Below are 14592 nucleotides of genomic sequence, written 5' to 3'. Positions count from 1 at the left end.
ATTTTGGGAAGAGGGTAAAAGCAGGTTGTTCAGGCTGCGGGACTGTGAGGTTGGAAGTTGTAGTGGGAAGACCTCCAGAGGAGATGAAGTCAGTGACAGTCACGGGGAGGACTCCTGGTCAAAGAAGTAAGCCTGGAGTCGAAGACAATGGAAGAAGAGCACAATGTCATGCCGAGCACAAAATTCATTGAGTTGGGGGCATAAGGGGATAAAACTGAGTCCTTTGTTAAGTACAGATCGTTCAGCGTCAGAGATGGGAAGGTCAGAGGGTATTGTGAATACACAGCACGGGGTCAGATTAGGAGAAGGGATGGGGTCAGAGGGAAGTGAAGGGGAAGGAGGATCTGGAAGTGCCTTGATACCCATGAGCTACTGGAGCTTACGTTCCTTAACACCTGAAAGAAAGAGAAAAAGTTTTTTTGTTAATGCTTCGGATAAGACGAAGGACGAAATGAAACTCTGGAGCAGAACAGCTTTGAGATAAGGTGAGTCGGTGCTTCTGGAGAGAGAGGTCAAGTGTGTACATGTGACGGCGCATGGGACTGAGAGTGGATCGCAGAATGTGGTGAGAGCAGCAGTCCAAGAAATGTTGTATTTCTCAAAAATACCTGTAATCCTGGGTGGATTGAAAACATGAAGGATGGAACTTCAGTTGAAATCCACATGGAATAGGTCAGAGCCGGAGACGGTCATTGAGGAAGGAGATGTGGCTGTGAGTTTTGGTAGACACTTTATCAAACACTTGGAGGTAAATAGAAAGCAATGAAGGTGAACAAGGTAAAAGAGACAAATGGAAATCCCGTCGGAGAGAAGATCAGAACTTCTTCCAGGTAGGCATTCCTGGAAGAGAAATGGCAGTGAATTAAACACAAAAATAAAAGCAAAATTCTGCAGATACTGGAAATCTGAAATAAAAGCAGAAAGTGCTGGAAATACTCAGAAGGTCAGGCAGCATCTGTGGAGAAAGAAGCAGAGTTAACGCTTCAGTTCTGTGACCTTCCATCAGAACTGGCAACAGTTTTGATGCCACACTTGGTCAAATGCTGCCTTGGTGTCAAGGGAAGTTACTTTCCCCTCTGTCTGTTTACTTTAGTAAATAATTCCCTTCCCTCCCCTCCATATTTATCACCTCCTTACATGAAGGTTGAATTCAAATTCATGGGCACTGGCAGCCCTCAACTACCATGAACAAATGTATAATCATAGGCAGTGCCTGCTGGCAAGGTGTTCAACTGGAAAATGTTACACGCAAGCTTGGTCCTGTCCTCACCTGGCATCTATGTGATATATAGATCCAAGCCAAACAAAGAATGAAGCTTGAAACAAATCCTTTTCTTGATAGTCAATGTATGCACAGAATGCAGCATGATATACCACTGCCTCCTTCTTCCCTTCCGCCCCACCCCCCATCCCTCTCTCTCCCCTCCCCCCTTTCGCCCTCCCTTTCCACTGTCCCCTCTCCCCTCCTCCTCCCCTTCCCCTCTTCTCCCTCCCCCTCCAATCCCTCCCCCCTCCCCTTTATGCATCCAAATTTTTTTTGCCTCGCCCTACTGTTCCAAGTAGAGGTCAGTAGCTACTAAACCCAATGGCATGGTGGGGGCAGTGGATGGGGGCGGGTTGGTGGAGGGGGGAAGAATTGTAGTATAAAGGTTTGAAAGGGTTAATGTTTGGGGCAGTGTGAGTAACACCTCCCACTGTGATGATGTAAGACATCATATGTGCAAGAGAGTTGAGAAGAAGAAGAAGAAGCATCATGACCATTGGAGGCCGCAGACATGTTTAAGTAAAGTGTATATAGTTCCTGAAATGTAATAAACTAGTTATTGTTAAAACTTACCACTCAGTAATCTCTCCTAGATAGACTAGTCAAACATACAATATGGTGAACAGTGGTGGTTCTTGCTATCCAGAAAACTTTGAAAATCACCAAACCTGAAGAAGTAGCTCCAAAGCTGCAGAACTCGAAAAGAGGCTGTGAAGAGCTCCAGAGCTGCTCCATGGCCGAAATGGAGAGTTGGGGAGTCGGCTTGCAGAGGCATTCAGGCTGCACCACAATCGGCATGGTGGTCTGTGAAAAAAAATCCCGGTCCAGCGATCGCAGACTTCGAGTCGGAGAACCAAACAACTGTTGGGGATCTAGTGAGCAACCATTAAAAAAGGGTAGAAAATTGTTTCTAACAGCGCATTAGGCAGGCAGCACCGGGAAAAACCAAAAATCCTTAAAAAGGGCAGATACAAGGTTGGCACCATTACATGAGGCAGTACAACTGCAACACTGGCACATATCCAACAATTTTGAAAGTTGCCCAGGTATGTCCTGTCCTCAAAAAGCAGAACAAATCCACTCTGGCCTGTTATGTCTCCATCAGTTGACTCTCAATCATCAGCAAAGTGATGGAAGGTTTTTTTTAAATTATTTGTTTCATGTGATGTGAGCTTCACTGGCAAGGCCAGCATTTGTTGCCCATCGCTAATTGCCCTTAAGAATGTGGTGGTGAGCTGCCTTCTTGAACTGCTGCAGTCCATCTGGTGCAGGTACACCCACAGTGCTGTTAGGGAGGGAGTTATTATTAAAACTTACAGAAGGCTTAGTAATCTCTCCTAGCTAGAGTAGCCAAGCATACAACAAGAATCAAGTGCATTTCTATCACTGATCACACCCATCTCACAGATGTTTGGGAGCAATCTCTGACAATGAATTGTGCATGATGGCTAAAAGACTAAAAAGAAGAGAAAAAGTGCATACCTTTCTGGATGGCATGAACTAGATTGGGAGCTGTACCAACATTTTTCTTTTGATCTTTGAATAGTTTTATTGCTCCAATATTGTTGCAGTGCATTCACTGCATCCCTGGATGATTGAAATCTCTGTGAAGCTGCCTGGCATTATACAGGTTAAAAAAGGTGCAGCTACTATATAATATTTTGAAACTAGGACCCTGTTCAGATTCTTCACGTGCAATTTCCAGTTGTGCAATTAAGTCAATGTGGAAGAAATGTTTGTGCAGTAATTGTTTTTCTATTAGGTGTCTTTAAGGTCCTTCATAAATATGTGTGACTACATTTTCCACCCATTCAATGAGCCCTATATATCATATAGTATATTACATATTATAAGTGGTAGGTGGGTCCCAATTCGGTGTAGAACCTCTTATGTCTGTAGGTGGTGCGGTGGCAGATACGTTCAATGATAAACATGTGATGGGCTGGATTTTGTGATAGAAATATCAGTGAGGGCTAACAGTGGTCACAGTTATTAAAGTTTAAATGGGACAGCAACCTCCGAAACCACACATGCACAGTTAAGTGCAAAAATCTGGAATTTGCTGTCCAAGATGCCCTGCTCTTCAGAAGATGCCCAATAATAAAACAGAAAGACTTGCATTTATACAGCACTTTTCACAACCACCGGGCCTCTCAAAACACTTTATGAGTAATGAAGTGCAGTCACCACTGTAGGAAACGCAGCAGCCAGTATGCACGTAGAAAATTCCCACACCAGCAATGTGATAATGACCGGATAATCTATTTTTGTGATGTTGATTGAGGGATAAATATTGGGCAGGACACCAGAGATAACTACCCTGTTGTTCTTCAGATTAACACCATGGGATCTTTTACCCAAGCAGGATGGGGCTTCAGTTTAATGTCTCATCAGAAAGACAACATCTCCTCAGTACTGCACTGGATTATCAGCCTTGACTTTTGTGCACAAGTCCTAGAGTGGGACCTGAACCAAGAATTATGACTCAGAGGCAAGACTGCAATCAACTGAGCCACATCTGCCATTCAATAATTGTATCTCACTGAGAAACTCAGCATTAAAATACATGGATTGGCATGAAGTTGCTCTAATTACCTGATGTATATGCACTAAACTTACCAGAAAAAGTGAGGGCTTCTCCATTCCAGTGATCCTTTTAACAGTCCTAATTACTGCCAAATAACCTCTCTGGCACTGAAAATTGACTTCTACAAGTCTAGAGTCTCATTCCTTCCAATTTTAATTACTGTTGGAGATGTTTTTTAAAAATCAAGACAAAACGTTTTTTACTTTTTCCTTCTGTTTATTTTATCTTTCTCCCTCTCTTAATCCAATCTTTCTTTTCCAGTCTTTATTTCACTTTATCTGCCTGATTTGACATTGAATTAAATATACTAACTGATATTGCCTGGTTCAGTCAGACACTGTGCTGCTCATGAACGATTCTTCAATCTGATTGTTTATGGGGATACATAGTTAGTTACCTTGTTCACATTAGTCCTGGATTCCCTGTAGAGGGTCATGTGTTTTTTTGATGGTTGGCTGACAGGAACTTCTAATGCAAGAACTCATATTAAGTATACAGGCAAGTGGAAGTGCAATGGACAACTGTCACCATTGGTTCACCGCTCACTGCAAGATCCAGCCAGATGATGCACGCCAAAGCATAATCTCTAGCTCCAGATTCTATCCCATAATACTTTATTGTGAAAGGTGTGCTATTTTTATTGTGCATATAAACCTAATAGTACTGTGTTGTACTAAAACACACCCTTATTGCACACTGACCTCGGTAGGAGAAACACATCTAATAAGAAGTAAGCAATGTTGAACCCCTAACTCTAAATATGGTGGGTACTTAGTCTTACAGCGAGATTCAAACTGCACCCTTGAAAATCCCACATAGATTAGGGAGTCCCACAACTCCTCCCTGAAGTGATTTCAGTGCCTGAAAATCCCACCCATGAAACTTTTTAACTTTTTCCTCTCACCTTTGTCCATTTATATCCTTCCTACCGCATCCACTGAACATCAAAATCCCATCTATTAATTACACCTCCCTCTCCCCAACAGTAAAATATTCATGAATGGGTATACGCACCTCCCCCCAAGTACCAAAGTCGGCCCAGGTGACAAGAATCCTCACCACTTCCCCAGCCAACAGCAAAATCAAACTCTACTTCAAATAACTCTGCCCAAAAAGAGCAGCAAGTCCATCCTGAAGATGCTGAAGCACAAGGCTCCCTCCTTCCACTAAGTGGAAAGTGAAGTCCTGCATTATTCATCAAGAAATGTGAGCCAATATAATGGAACTGCAAATCAACCCCATCAAAAGGAAATTTCCAGGTAAAGTTGAGCTGGGACCAACACCAACATCCTCATTACTGAGAAAATCCAGCTTTGCGGGAGGGCAGACCAGCTCACCATCACCATTGCCTTCCAACTGTGAGTGTTAATGACCCTGCACCCATCCTGCTACTGAGCTAATTTTACTGCCTTTGTTCCCCATTCCCACTTCCTCCTTTTCCAATTCTTCTAACATCCCCTGTCCACCTTTCCAAATGTCTTTCTCCCCCATCCCATACATCCTCTCCCACCCAGGTCCACTCATCCTACCAACTTATGCACCCGCTAGATCTGAATACTGCACTTGGTCTTGCCTTTCTATTTGCAACTCCATGAGAGATTGGCTACTATGTACTAAATATGCCCATAATAGCTAATGGCTGAATATTGACAATTTTTAAAAAATTCATCAGTAGGCTATATGTTTTAAACACTCTTGACTTTTTTCTAAGCAATTTAAGTAGTAAGTCAGTCATTCATTGCATATTCACATATGTAGCTGGATCTAGCATTAAGGGATATTGATCAGGGCTTCAACTGTTTGAGAAAATACAATTGGTATTTTACATATGAAATTAGTACTTTATTATCCTTGACAGTGATTATTCTTTTCAATGTTACATGATGACAAGATTGAAAATATATATTTTGACCCTTTGCAGATGATGACCAATAATAGTCTGCTAAATGTAAATGAGTTAGCTTTGGTTCACTCTTGCCTCTGAGTCAGAAGATTGTGGGCTCAAGACCCACTCCAGATACTCGAGCACAAAGCAAAAGCAAAATACTTCAGATGCTAGAAATCTGAACTAAAGACAGGATATGCTAGAAATACTCAGTAGGTCTGGCAGCATCTGTGGAGCGAGCAACAGAATTAATGTTTCAGGTCTGTGACCTTTCATCAGAACTGGAAGAAGTTAGAAATGTAATAGGTTTTGAGCCAGTGAAAGTGGGGAGGGTGGGAAGAAGAATAAGTACAAAATTCAGATTGACACTGTAGTGCAGTAGTAAGGGAGCACTGCAGTGTCAGGAGTGTTGTTTTTTGGGTGGGACATTAAACCAAGGCTCTGTCTGTCCTCACAGGTCGATATAAAGGATCCCACTGCACTATTCAAAGATAAGCAGGGAAATTCTCCCTGGCATCCTAGCTAATATTTATCCCTAATGCATGGCAGATGCAGTATAATGTGGATTAATCTGAGGTTATCCACTTTGGTAGCAAAAACAAGAAGGCAGATTATTATCTGAACGGCTATAAACTGAGAGAGGGGATAATGCAGCGAGACCTGGGTGTTCTTGTACACCAGTCGCTGAAGGTAAGCAAGTAGTTGCAACAGGCGGTAAAAATGGCAAATGGTATGTTGGCCTTCATAGCGAGAGGATTCGAGTACAGGAGCAGGGATGTCTTGCTGCAATTATACAGGGCCTTGGTGAGGCCACACCTGGAATATTGTGTGCAGTTTTGGTCTCCTTATCTGAGGAAGGATGTTCTTGCTATAGAGGGAGTGCAGCGAAGGTTTACCAGACTGATTCCTGGGATGGCGGGACTGACGTATGAGGAGAGATTGAGTCTTCGCTGGAGTTCAGAAGAGTGAGTGAGGATCTCATAGAAACCTACAAAATTCTAACAGGACTTGACAAGGGTAAATGCAGGAAGGATATTCCCGATGGTGGGGAGTCCAGAACCAGGGGCTAAGGATATGGGGTAAACCTTTCAGGACTGAGATGAGGAGAAATTTCTTCACCCAGAGAGTGGTGAGCCTGTGGAATTCACTCAAAACAGTTGAGGCCAAAACATTGTATGTTTTCAAGAAGGAATTAGATATAGCTCTTGGGTCTAAAGGGATCAAAGGGTATGGGGAGAAAGCGGGAACAGGTTACCGAGTTGGATGATCAGCCATGATCATAATGAATGGCGGAGCAGGCTCGAAGGGCTGAATGGCCTACTCCTGCTCTTATTTTCTCTGTTTCTATGTTAACCAACATCACCAAATAATAGATTATCTGTCCATTATCACAATGCTTTCTGTAGGACCTTACTGTTTGCAAATTGACTGCCATGTTTCCCTACATACAGCAGTAACTACACTTCAATACTACTTCATTGGCTGCAAAGTGCTTTGGGAAGTTCTGAGGTTATGAAAGGCATTATATAAATGCTAGTTATTTCTTAAATATGGTTCAAAGTGTAAAGATAAGAACATTTGTTGAAATCCTACAAACTTGTCGTGTTGGAATTGGGTAACTGATAGCACATTGGGAATTGAGAACTAATTGCACATTGGACTGAAATGTCAGCATCTGCCAAAGTACAGAGAGATAGCACATGAACTGCAGGTACTGTTGTGTTGCTTCACAAATGTTCTTTCTGTCAACCTGAGATTTGTTGATATTATACCAATTGGATTTACTTAATTTTGGAAGGTAAGGTACAAGCTGCAGTGCATTAGTAGAGGTTTCCATTGGGAATTTTGTTTTGTTAGAGCTGAAATTGAAAGGCCAGTGTAAAGAGGTGGTCTTGATGATAATCTGTGTCCTACTTAATGCTTTAATCATTTAGACAGAGAACGTAATTACCAGCAGGAGTGTGATCTATAAAATATTTGTATCTGAGATGGTTAAGTATATATTGCTCTGTAATTAGTTTTGTTTAACTGCAATTAATCAATTACTTCAGTGTGTACCAGTTGAAAGCTCAGAATAAAAAAAGTGAATAACTATGCATTATTGTTTATAGTTGTTTTTACCTCTTGCCTACTTCTGCCAAATGGGTAAATTGGTTCACACTGTTGATTTAGCTACAATCGTTGCTAATTTCTCTTCATCAATACCAGAAAATGTTCATTACCAGTTAATGGCATTTTTCTTTTGCTGTATCAAGGCAAGATATCAATTGTTCCTTGTTCTCCCAAGATTGTATGGTGCTCTGTAAAGCATTCCACATAGGAATTCTAGCCAGAATTGAAGAAAATCATCAGAACTCTAGTAGTCAAATTGGACAGACAGGTAGTTCCTCGACTCTACTTGTAACCATCTGGTGGTGAAGCCAAAGCTGTTAGCACCGGGGCTGTCAGACTGCTCTAACTTCAGGTGAAAATTTAGCTTGGGGGAAAAAAACAACATGAATAGGAAAGCCTTTAATTCACCTATGAGTAGTGTTTTTGACATAGCACTTCTGAATTATTTCTGTAGTTTAATTTTCCTGACGGATTTGAACAAACAGTTGTAATGAATTTCCGGGGCTTTTTCACCTTTATTCTGCTTACATCGCTGAAGTGCAACATTTTGGCAAGTGCTGAACTACCAGTCGTACTGGAAAATGCACATCTCCTATCTTCAAAGGATTATGTTCATATCATCAATATGAAACAAGAAGGTGGTAAGTTTGAATTAACTTCCAATTCAGTGTAGTGTGCATATCTTTGTGAGTTAATAATGACAATTGGAGCATTGATCATTGGCCGGAATTTTATGCCCCCACAGGAGCAGGCTGGAGACAGCAAGGAATGGGAGGCAGGGGGTGGTGCTGTTCCCATCACCTTCCCGCTCCCGCTGCAATTTTACGAGCGGCGGCAGCGGCAAAAAACAGCTCGCCTGCCCCAGGTCAATTAAGGTCCTTAAGTGGCCAATTAACTGCCACTTAAAGGCCTCTTGCCACCGCTGTCACTGGTATATTACCAGCGGCGGGCGGGTGGCTCTGGACCTCCAGGATGCTGCTCAGTAAAACCTGGCGGCCTCATTGCAGGCTGGGGGGTTTGTGGCCCTCCTGATCGGGCACCCCCACTGCACTACATTTTCCACCCCTACCAATCGACCCCCCCACCCCACCCCTTGCCTTGCCAGGGCCCGGCCGATTGTCCCTGATAAGGCACCATACCTTTGTGCTGGCTGGGTGCAGTCCCAGCAGTGGCCACCACTCCCGGTGGCGCTGCTGGGACTGAGAGATGCAGGGCTGCTGATTGGGAAGCAGCTCTTGGAGGCGGGACTTCCTGCCTCAGAGGGCAGAGGTTCCACCCGAGGCCAATTAAGGCCTGGGCCACGTAATAGCATAGCATGGCTTCCAGGCCTGGTGGAGGCAGGCTCGCCCCCGACTTTTTGGCCAGTGGGCGGGACCTCCAGCCAATTGTAAAATTCTGCCATTATATCATTTTTGTCATTCTTACCACAGTAAAGTATATTCAACATACAGTGCTACTACTGAAATACCAGTTCAGGCTTTTATTAACATGTTATTTTATCACTGAAATAAGCCTATGACATTTAGCTGACAGAAAAATAAAGTACTGTGTATATGTGAATTATTTGCCAGACGTTATGTTGCACAATAAACTCAATTCTGATACAGCACATAATGTCTTACTTCCAATGAGTTCTTGCAAGAGATGCAAAAAAGTGAAATCCCTAAGATGGTTGTAATGTTATTTTAATTGTTGCCTATGTGTTGTGCAGGTTTTCAGAATGACTGTTATGAGATCTTTCAACAGTCAGAAGGTAAGGCTAAAGATGGCCTTTATGTCATTCGACTAATGAAGGATCTTATCGTTGTCTATTGTGACATGCAGAGTGCAGAAGGTGGCTGGACAGTGATCCAGCATATCACCGCTAATAGCTCCTTGGACTTTGACAGAACTTGGCAGGACTACAAGCAAGGATTTGGTTTGGTTAATGGTGATCATTGGCTGGGCAACGAGTTCATGCACAGACTTACTAGCAAGCCAAGTCCTTACAAGTTGGGAATAAAGCTAATTGATATGAATGGAGAAATGAAATGGGGAGAATATGACCCATTCCGCATTGAAGGTGAAGAATCCAGATACAAAATCAGACTTGGTCTTTATCAAGGTACAGCAACTGATGCTCTGACACAAGATACAGAAACTTACAATCATGACAACCAAGAATTCACTACAAAAGATCGTGATAATGACAACTATTTTCAGAACTGTGCTAAACTAGAGCTCCATGGGATACCAGGTGGAGGATGGTGGTACAATGCCTGTGCTGGAGCCAACCTGAACAGAAGAAATGTTGTGTACTGGCAGAATGATTGTAATAAAGATAACCTGTGCAAGTATGCATGGATGATGGTAAAACCTAATAGCAAGCTAGTCAACTGTAGCAATAGCCCACATGATGAATTATAATTGTGGCACACAAAGCAGAAATGCAGATCAATTCAGTTCATATTTTAAAGTGCCATATTTCCCTTAAGTAAATCTTGCATTTAAGAATATTCAGATATTATTTGCTACAAGGATGATAACAAAAATACATCTTGTGTAGTTGAGCAGAGAATGTATTTGTTACACCACATGGTACTGCATGTATGAACTACTTTTTATGGAAAAAAATTGTTAAATCCTATTCAAGACATGATTGAGATTGAGTGATTCAGTGGATTTGAACACAGTCATTTCATTTTTGGAAATTTGATTTAAATCCAACTCAGATGGAGGGACGGAAATCTCTGTATGATGGCTGTAAGGGCCTGAAATTAAATTAAATTGGCAGTGTTGTTCAAAGAGGCCACAAGGCTGTCTAATGTCCAAAACTGAAATGTCAAGAGGAGCGTGTTCAGATTGACTTTGGGGTTAAGGCATATTGTTGAGCAGAGTGAATTTTATTTCCAAATGAACAGAGAGTATGTGATGTCAATGCTGGGTTGAAAATGAACATAAAATTCACCAGCACAAAAAACATTAAAAATTGGGGAACCCAAATGAAAAAACTGATTCTGAAGCCCACTGATCACAACAGTTATAGATAAAGCAAACTAAAATGAGCAAACCTGAGCTGCTACGAAAAGGGCTATTTGCTCTTACAAGGTTCTTTTGCCCTATTTTCAGAAATGGATTCTCCTCGGTTGTACAACCTGTCACTCTTATATTAATTAATATTTTTGATAAGCAAGCATTCTTTCATCAAACACAGAAATATTAATGAAGAGTTGAGTTCAAATTAAAAATCTAATTGTTTAAGTTTCTTCAAAAATAATTACTATGGCTATAATAAATGTATGTTTCATGAGTTGATCAAGGAGTACAAAATTATCTGTTTCATCATCCAAATCTTCACTCAAATGGAAATACTACTAATATCACTATCCTGCAATGGAACAACATTTACTGTTCATCAATTCAAAGCACACCGTGGCACCCAGTCTATTGCTTTACACTTAAAAGTGGTGCTGTGATGATTATGTTATATAACTCATTAAGTACAGTGAAGAGGAACTAATGTTACATGACACCCCCCACTGTACTGACAATGTGCGAGGAGCTTATGGACTTCTTTGTCACTCATACTGAAACCATTTGTTCAGCTGCTTTTTCTGCTTCCTCTCCCTCCATCTTCATGCCCACCAAGTCAAACACACCTCCAGGCCCTCCCCTGCCCTAGATTTGAACCCCCTTCACTCTCCAATTTCTCTCCATTCTTCCTCCATGTTTTCTCCAAGCTCATTTCATCCACCACCAGCTCCTTTGACTCCATTCTCACTAAACTACTGATCACCCAACTTCAATTATTGGACCCCATGCTATCTGAAATGTAAATGGCTTCCTCTTCTCAGGAACTGTGCACCCTCCCTTTCAACCATTCCTCAAAAGAAAATCATCAACCCTATGTCCTGGCACACTATCACTCCATCTCCAACCTCCCTTTCCTCTCCAAATTACAAGCAGGAGAGTGGACTTAGGGTAGGTGATCAATGTGGATAAAAACATTGGTACAGGCTGGATGGGCTGAGTAGCCAGTTTCTGTGCTGTAAGATTCTATGGTGGTAAAATTAAATTGTGGTTTGTACACAAAATGTACAATAGCTGATTGCAATGCCCACTCTGCTGCTCAACTGGGCATCTCAAACAGGTTATGCTGGACTTATCAGCTCAGAACACTTTTGGTGGCATCTAACCCTCATATGCAATGGAAGCATAGAATTAGTTTCAGTACATTCCCAAGCTGGTCAATGAGGGATAAACTATGTAGGATTCTGCTGCTAATTGTTAACAGCATCCCTGTTGGAAGTGGATACTGGGTGAAGATAAGTGAGGCTAATACGTACATATGCCCAGCTACACATTTGTGTAGCCTGGTGAGACTCTCTGTTCAGGATTACATATGAAGATTGGCAATTTGGTTGAAATATCAATCATTGTGGAATTATACATCAACAAAGCTAAAGTAAAGCAATAAAATTGCCCTTTAACCTCTTCTAATCTAAATGATCAAATGCATGAGTTGGGAACACAAATTTATTCTTAGACTGTGCACACATGGCTATGAACTAAGAGGATTGACAAACTCCACTTTATTGGCAAAAGTATGAAATAATTATGAAAAATAATTGGTTTAGTCAATACAATAATTGTACAAACATTTATAAACCCGGTGAATATATGTAATACCAACATTTTATTAATAAATTTTTTTCATTCAATTTGTCAAATGCGTTTAACATTAATATATATAAATTATGAATTGATTACTTAGGAGTCGAAGAACAAACTTCATACAAGGGCTAAATGACCATAATAACAGTTAGTATGTAAGCAGACCAGGGTCAACATATTTAGTCACAGAACCTTTAAACAAAGCATGGAAGTGAAAGGAATGAAGAAATTTGGAAGAGTACAGATTTACCACAGACACTACTACTGATCAAATATGTCACAAGAACCCCAGGTTTGACTACTTATAATTATATGCATGTCCCTATTTCTTTTGATTACCAAAGTCTTTGGATTTTGCATTGGACAGCACCGCAATTCTGCAGGAAAAACAATTACTGTAGTCTAACAGTTAAACAGCATGAGTAAAAATTGTGCCTTGCAAGAAATGTGAACAAATGTTGAAATCTTATTCTGTAGAAAAGCATTGCTAAAACACCTTGACATTGATAACATCTCCAAATGCAAATGATTTATAACTTAAAGAGAATTCAGTTTAAACCTTCAGGATTGCGATCGACATAACATCTGTTGTCACTCAACAAAGAACTTGATGGTAACAACACAAATTGCTTTGTTTTGAGCAAAAAAATGCCCTCAAGAGTAAAAAGAATCGGAGAAAGATTGCTGTTATTTCATTTTCACTTTGATTTTACAAAGTTACAATGGTCAAGTGTTTTCTGGGTGTATCATAAATATATGCTTACTTTAATCACTATCAAGTTAAACTTTTGTGCTCATGAAAGTGAAGGATATCAGTGCTAGAGAATGAAACATATTGTACATTTAGCACCTAGCTTTAATCTATACACAGCAACTAGGCCCTTATGTAGACTAAATGTAATGTAATGCTTGTTCTATGCAGCTCAACAGCCCTGTCTCAGAAGACCATCTCATATGTGGCTATGAATGTGATCAATGTGATCTTTTACATATTCCACACCAGCCATCCTTCTGTCTTTCCTGAGAGGCACTGCCTATTATTAACTTGCACTAAGTTGCAAAGAGTTTTGTGCTGTGGATCCAATGTTGAATCTAAGCTTACCTAGTGCGTTTAGCCAACACAGTTCGGAGAATGTCGGGCGGAATCTTACCGGCCCCTCGACGCCTCGGGTGCGAACACACCATCATTTTAAAAATGACAGGTTGTGTCAGAAAACACTGGTAGTGAGGGTTGGATAAGTTTGGAAGGGGAACGCAGGAAGATAGTTTGGGGTTAACTCTGTTTAAATCAAGCAAGGCAATCCAGTGATATGGGAAGTGCAGTATATTCATTACATCTGTATTATCATGCAGAGATAAAATAGTACTGATTGAATTAAATGAGTCTGATCATAACAGTTACTCTTTTTGTTCACTTGCTGTGAAATAAAATAACTTAGCAATTTGTATCAGGCCACATCTTACTTGGTGATTCTTGATCTGCCTTCAAAAAGATTGGAGAGACACATGGGGGCATGTGCAAAGCATACAAATATCTGGTTCCTATCACAAAGGGCTAAAATTTCTGCGCCCTGGGTTATGCTAGCATATTGTTAGATATTGGGCGATATGAGGCTACTATGGCATGTAGGAGGCACGGTGCCTCTTTGGGTGACTACTACCATTGAATGTGAAAAGTTCCCTAGGCAGACCCTCAACATGTACCCATAGAATTCCAACCCACTGCACAACTTAATCCCTAAACTTAATCACTTTATTTCAGGAGGGAGTTATGCTCCAAAATGATATTATTTTTATCCTTGTAAAATCATTACTAATCTCCCCCACCACTAACATTTTTTTGAGAATTTCCCTCCTTTTCTTAATTCCTTCTGGTTACATGTGTAGAACATTCTGTGATGTAGAGAGTGGTCAGGTAATAGAGGCCTCTTCCTCTGCTTCCTTTGTAGCAGAATGAGTGTCAGTTTCCCATATGTTGACTCACCTTAACTCTTCTCATCTTCCTACTTCCTTTCTGGCGGGTGCTTTCCTTTCCTTCACCATTTATCCTGAATGGCATGGCTATAATTATAAATTTCCTAAGTGTGGAGT

At 41.0% G+C, this 14592-nt stretch overlaps 1 protein-coding gene across 1 annotated transcript; it reads left to right on the top strand.

The window, feature by feature from the left end:
• The first annotated feature begins 8333 nt into the window (after window positions 1-8333).
• On the top strand, window positions 8334-10254 carry zgc:194887 (uncharacterized protein LOC571819 homolog). Its single transcript, XM_068038365.1, has 2 exons — window positions 8334-8489; window positions 9560-10254. The coding sequence occupies exons 1-2, from the start codon at window positions 8339-8341 to the stop codon at window positions 10252-10254; spliced, it is 846 nt and encodes a 281-aa protein (XP_067894466.1). The 5' UTR covers window positions 8334-8338.
• Window positions 10255-14592: the final 4338 nt, after the last annotated feature.

The sequence above is a fragment of the Heterodontus francisci genome, chromosome 9 (assembly GCF_036365525.1).
Source record: "Heterodontus francisci isolate sHetFra1 chromosome 9, sHetFra1.hap1, whole genome shotgun sequence".
NCBI classification, from domain to species: domain Eukaryota; kingdom Metazoa; phylum Chordata; class Chondrichthyes; order Heterodontiformes; family Heterodontidae; genus Heterodontus; species Heterodontus francisci.
The sequence above is the reverse complement of the archived record's forward strand: the minus strand, read 5'-3'. Positions and strand labels throughout refer to the sequence as shown.

What these genes read in the sequence shown, in the direction of transcription:
- zgc:194887 (XM_068038365.1), top strand. Translation starts at nt 8,339, where the DNA reads ATGAATTTCCGGGGCTTTTTCACCTTTATTCTGCTTACATCGCTGAAG. An exon ending in CAATATGAAACAAGAAGGTG is followed by an intron (nt 8,490 to 9,559) that starts GTAAGTTTGAAT and finishes TGTGTTGTGCAG; the next exon opens with GTTTTCAGAATGACTGTTAT.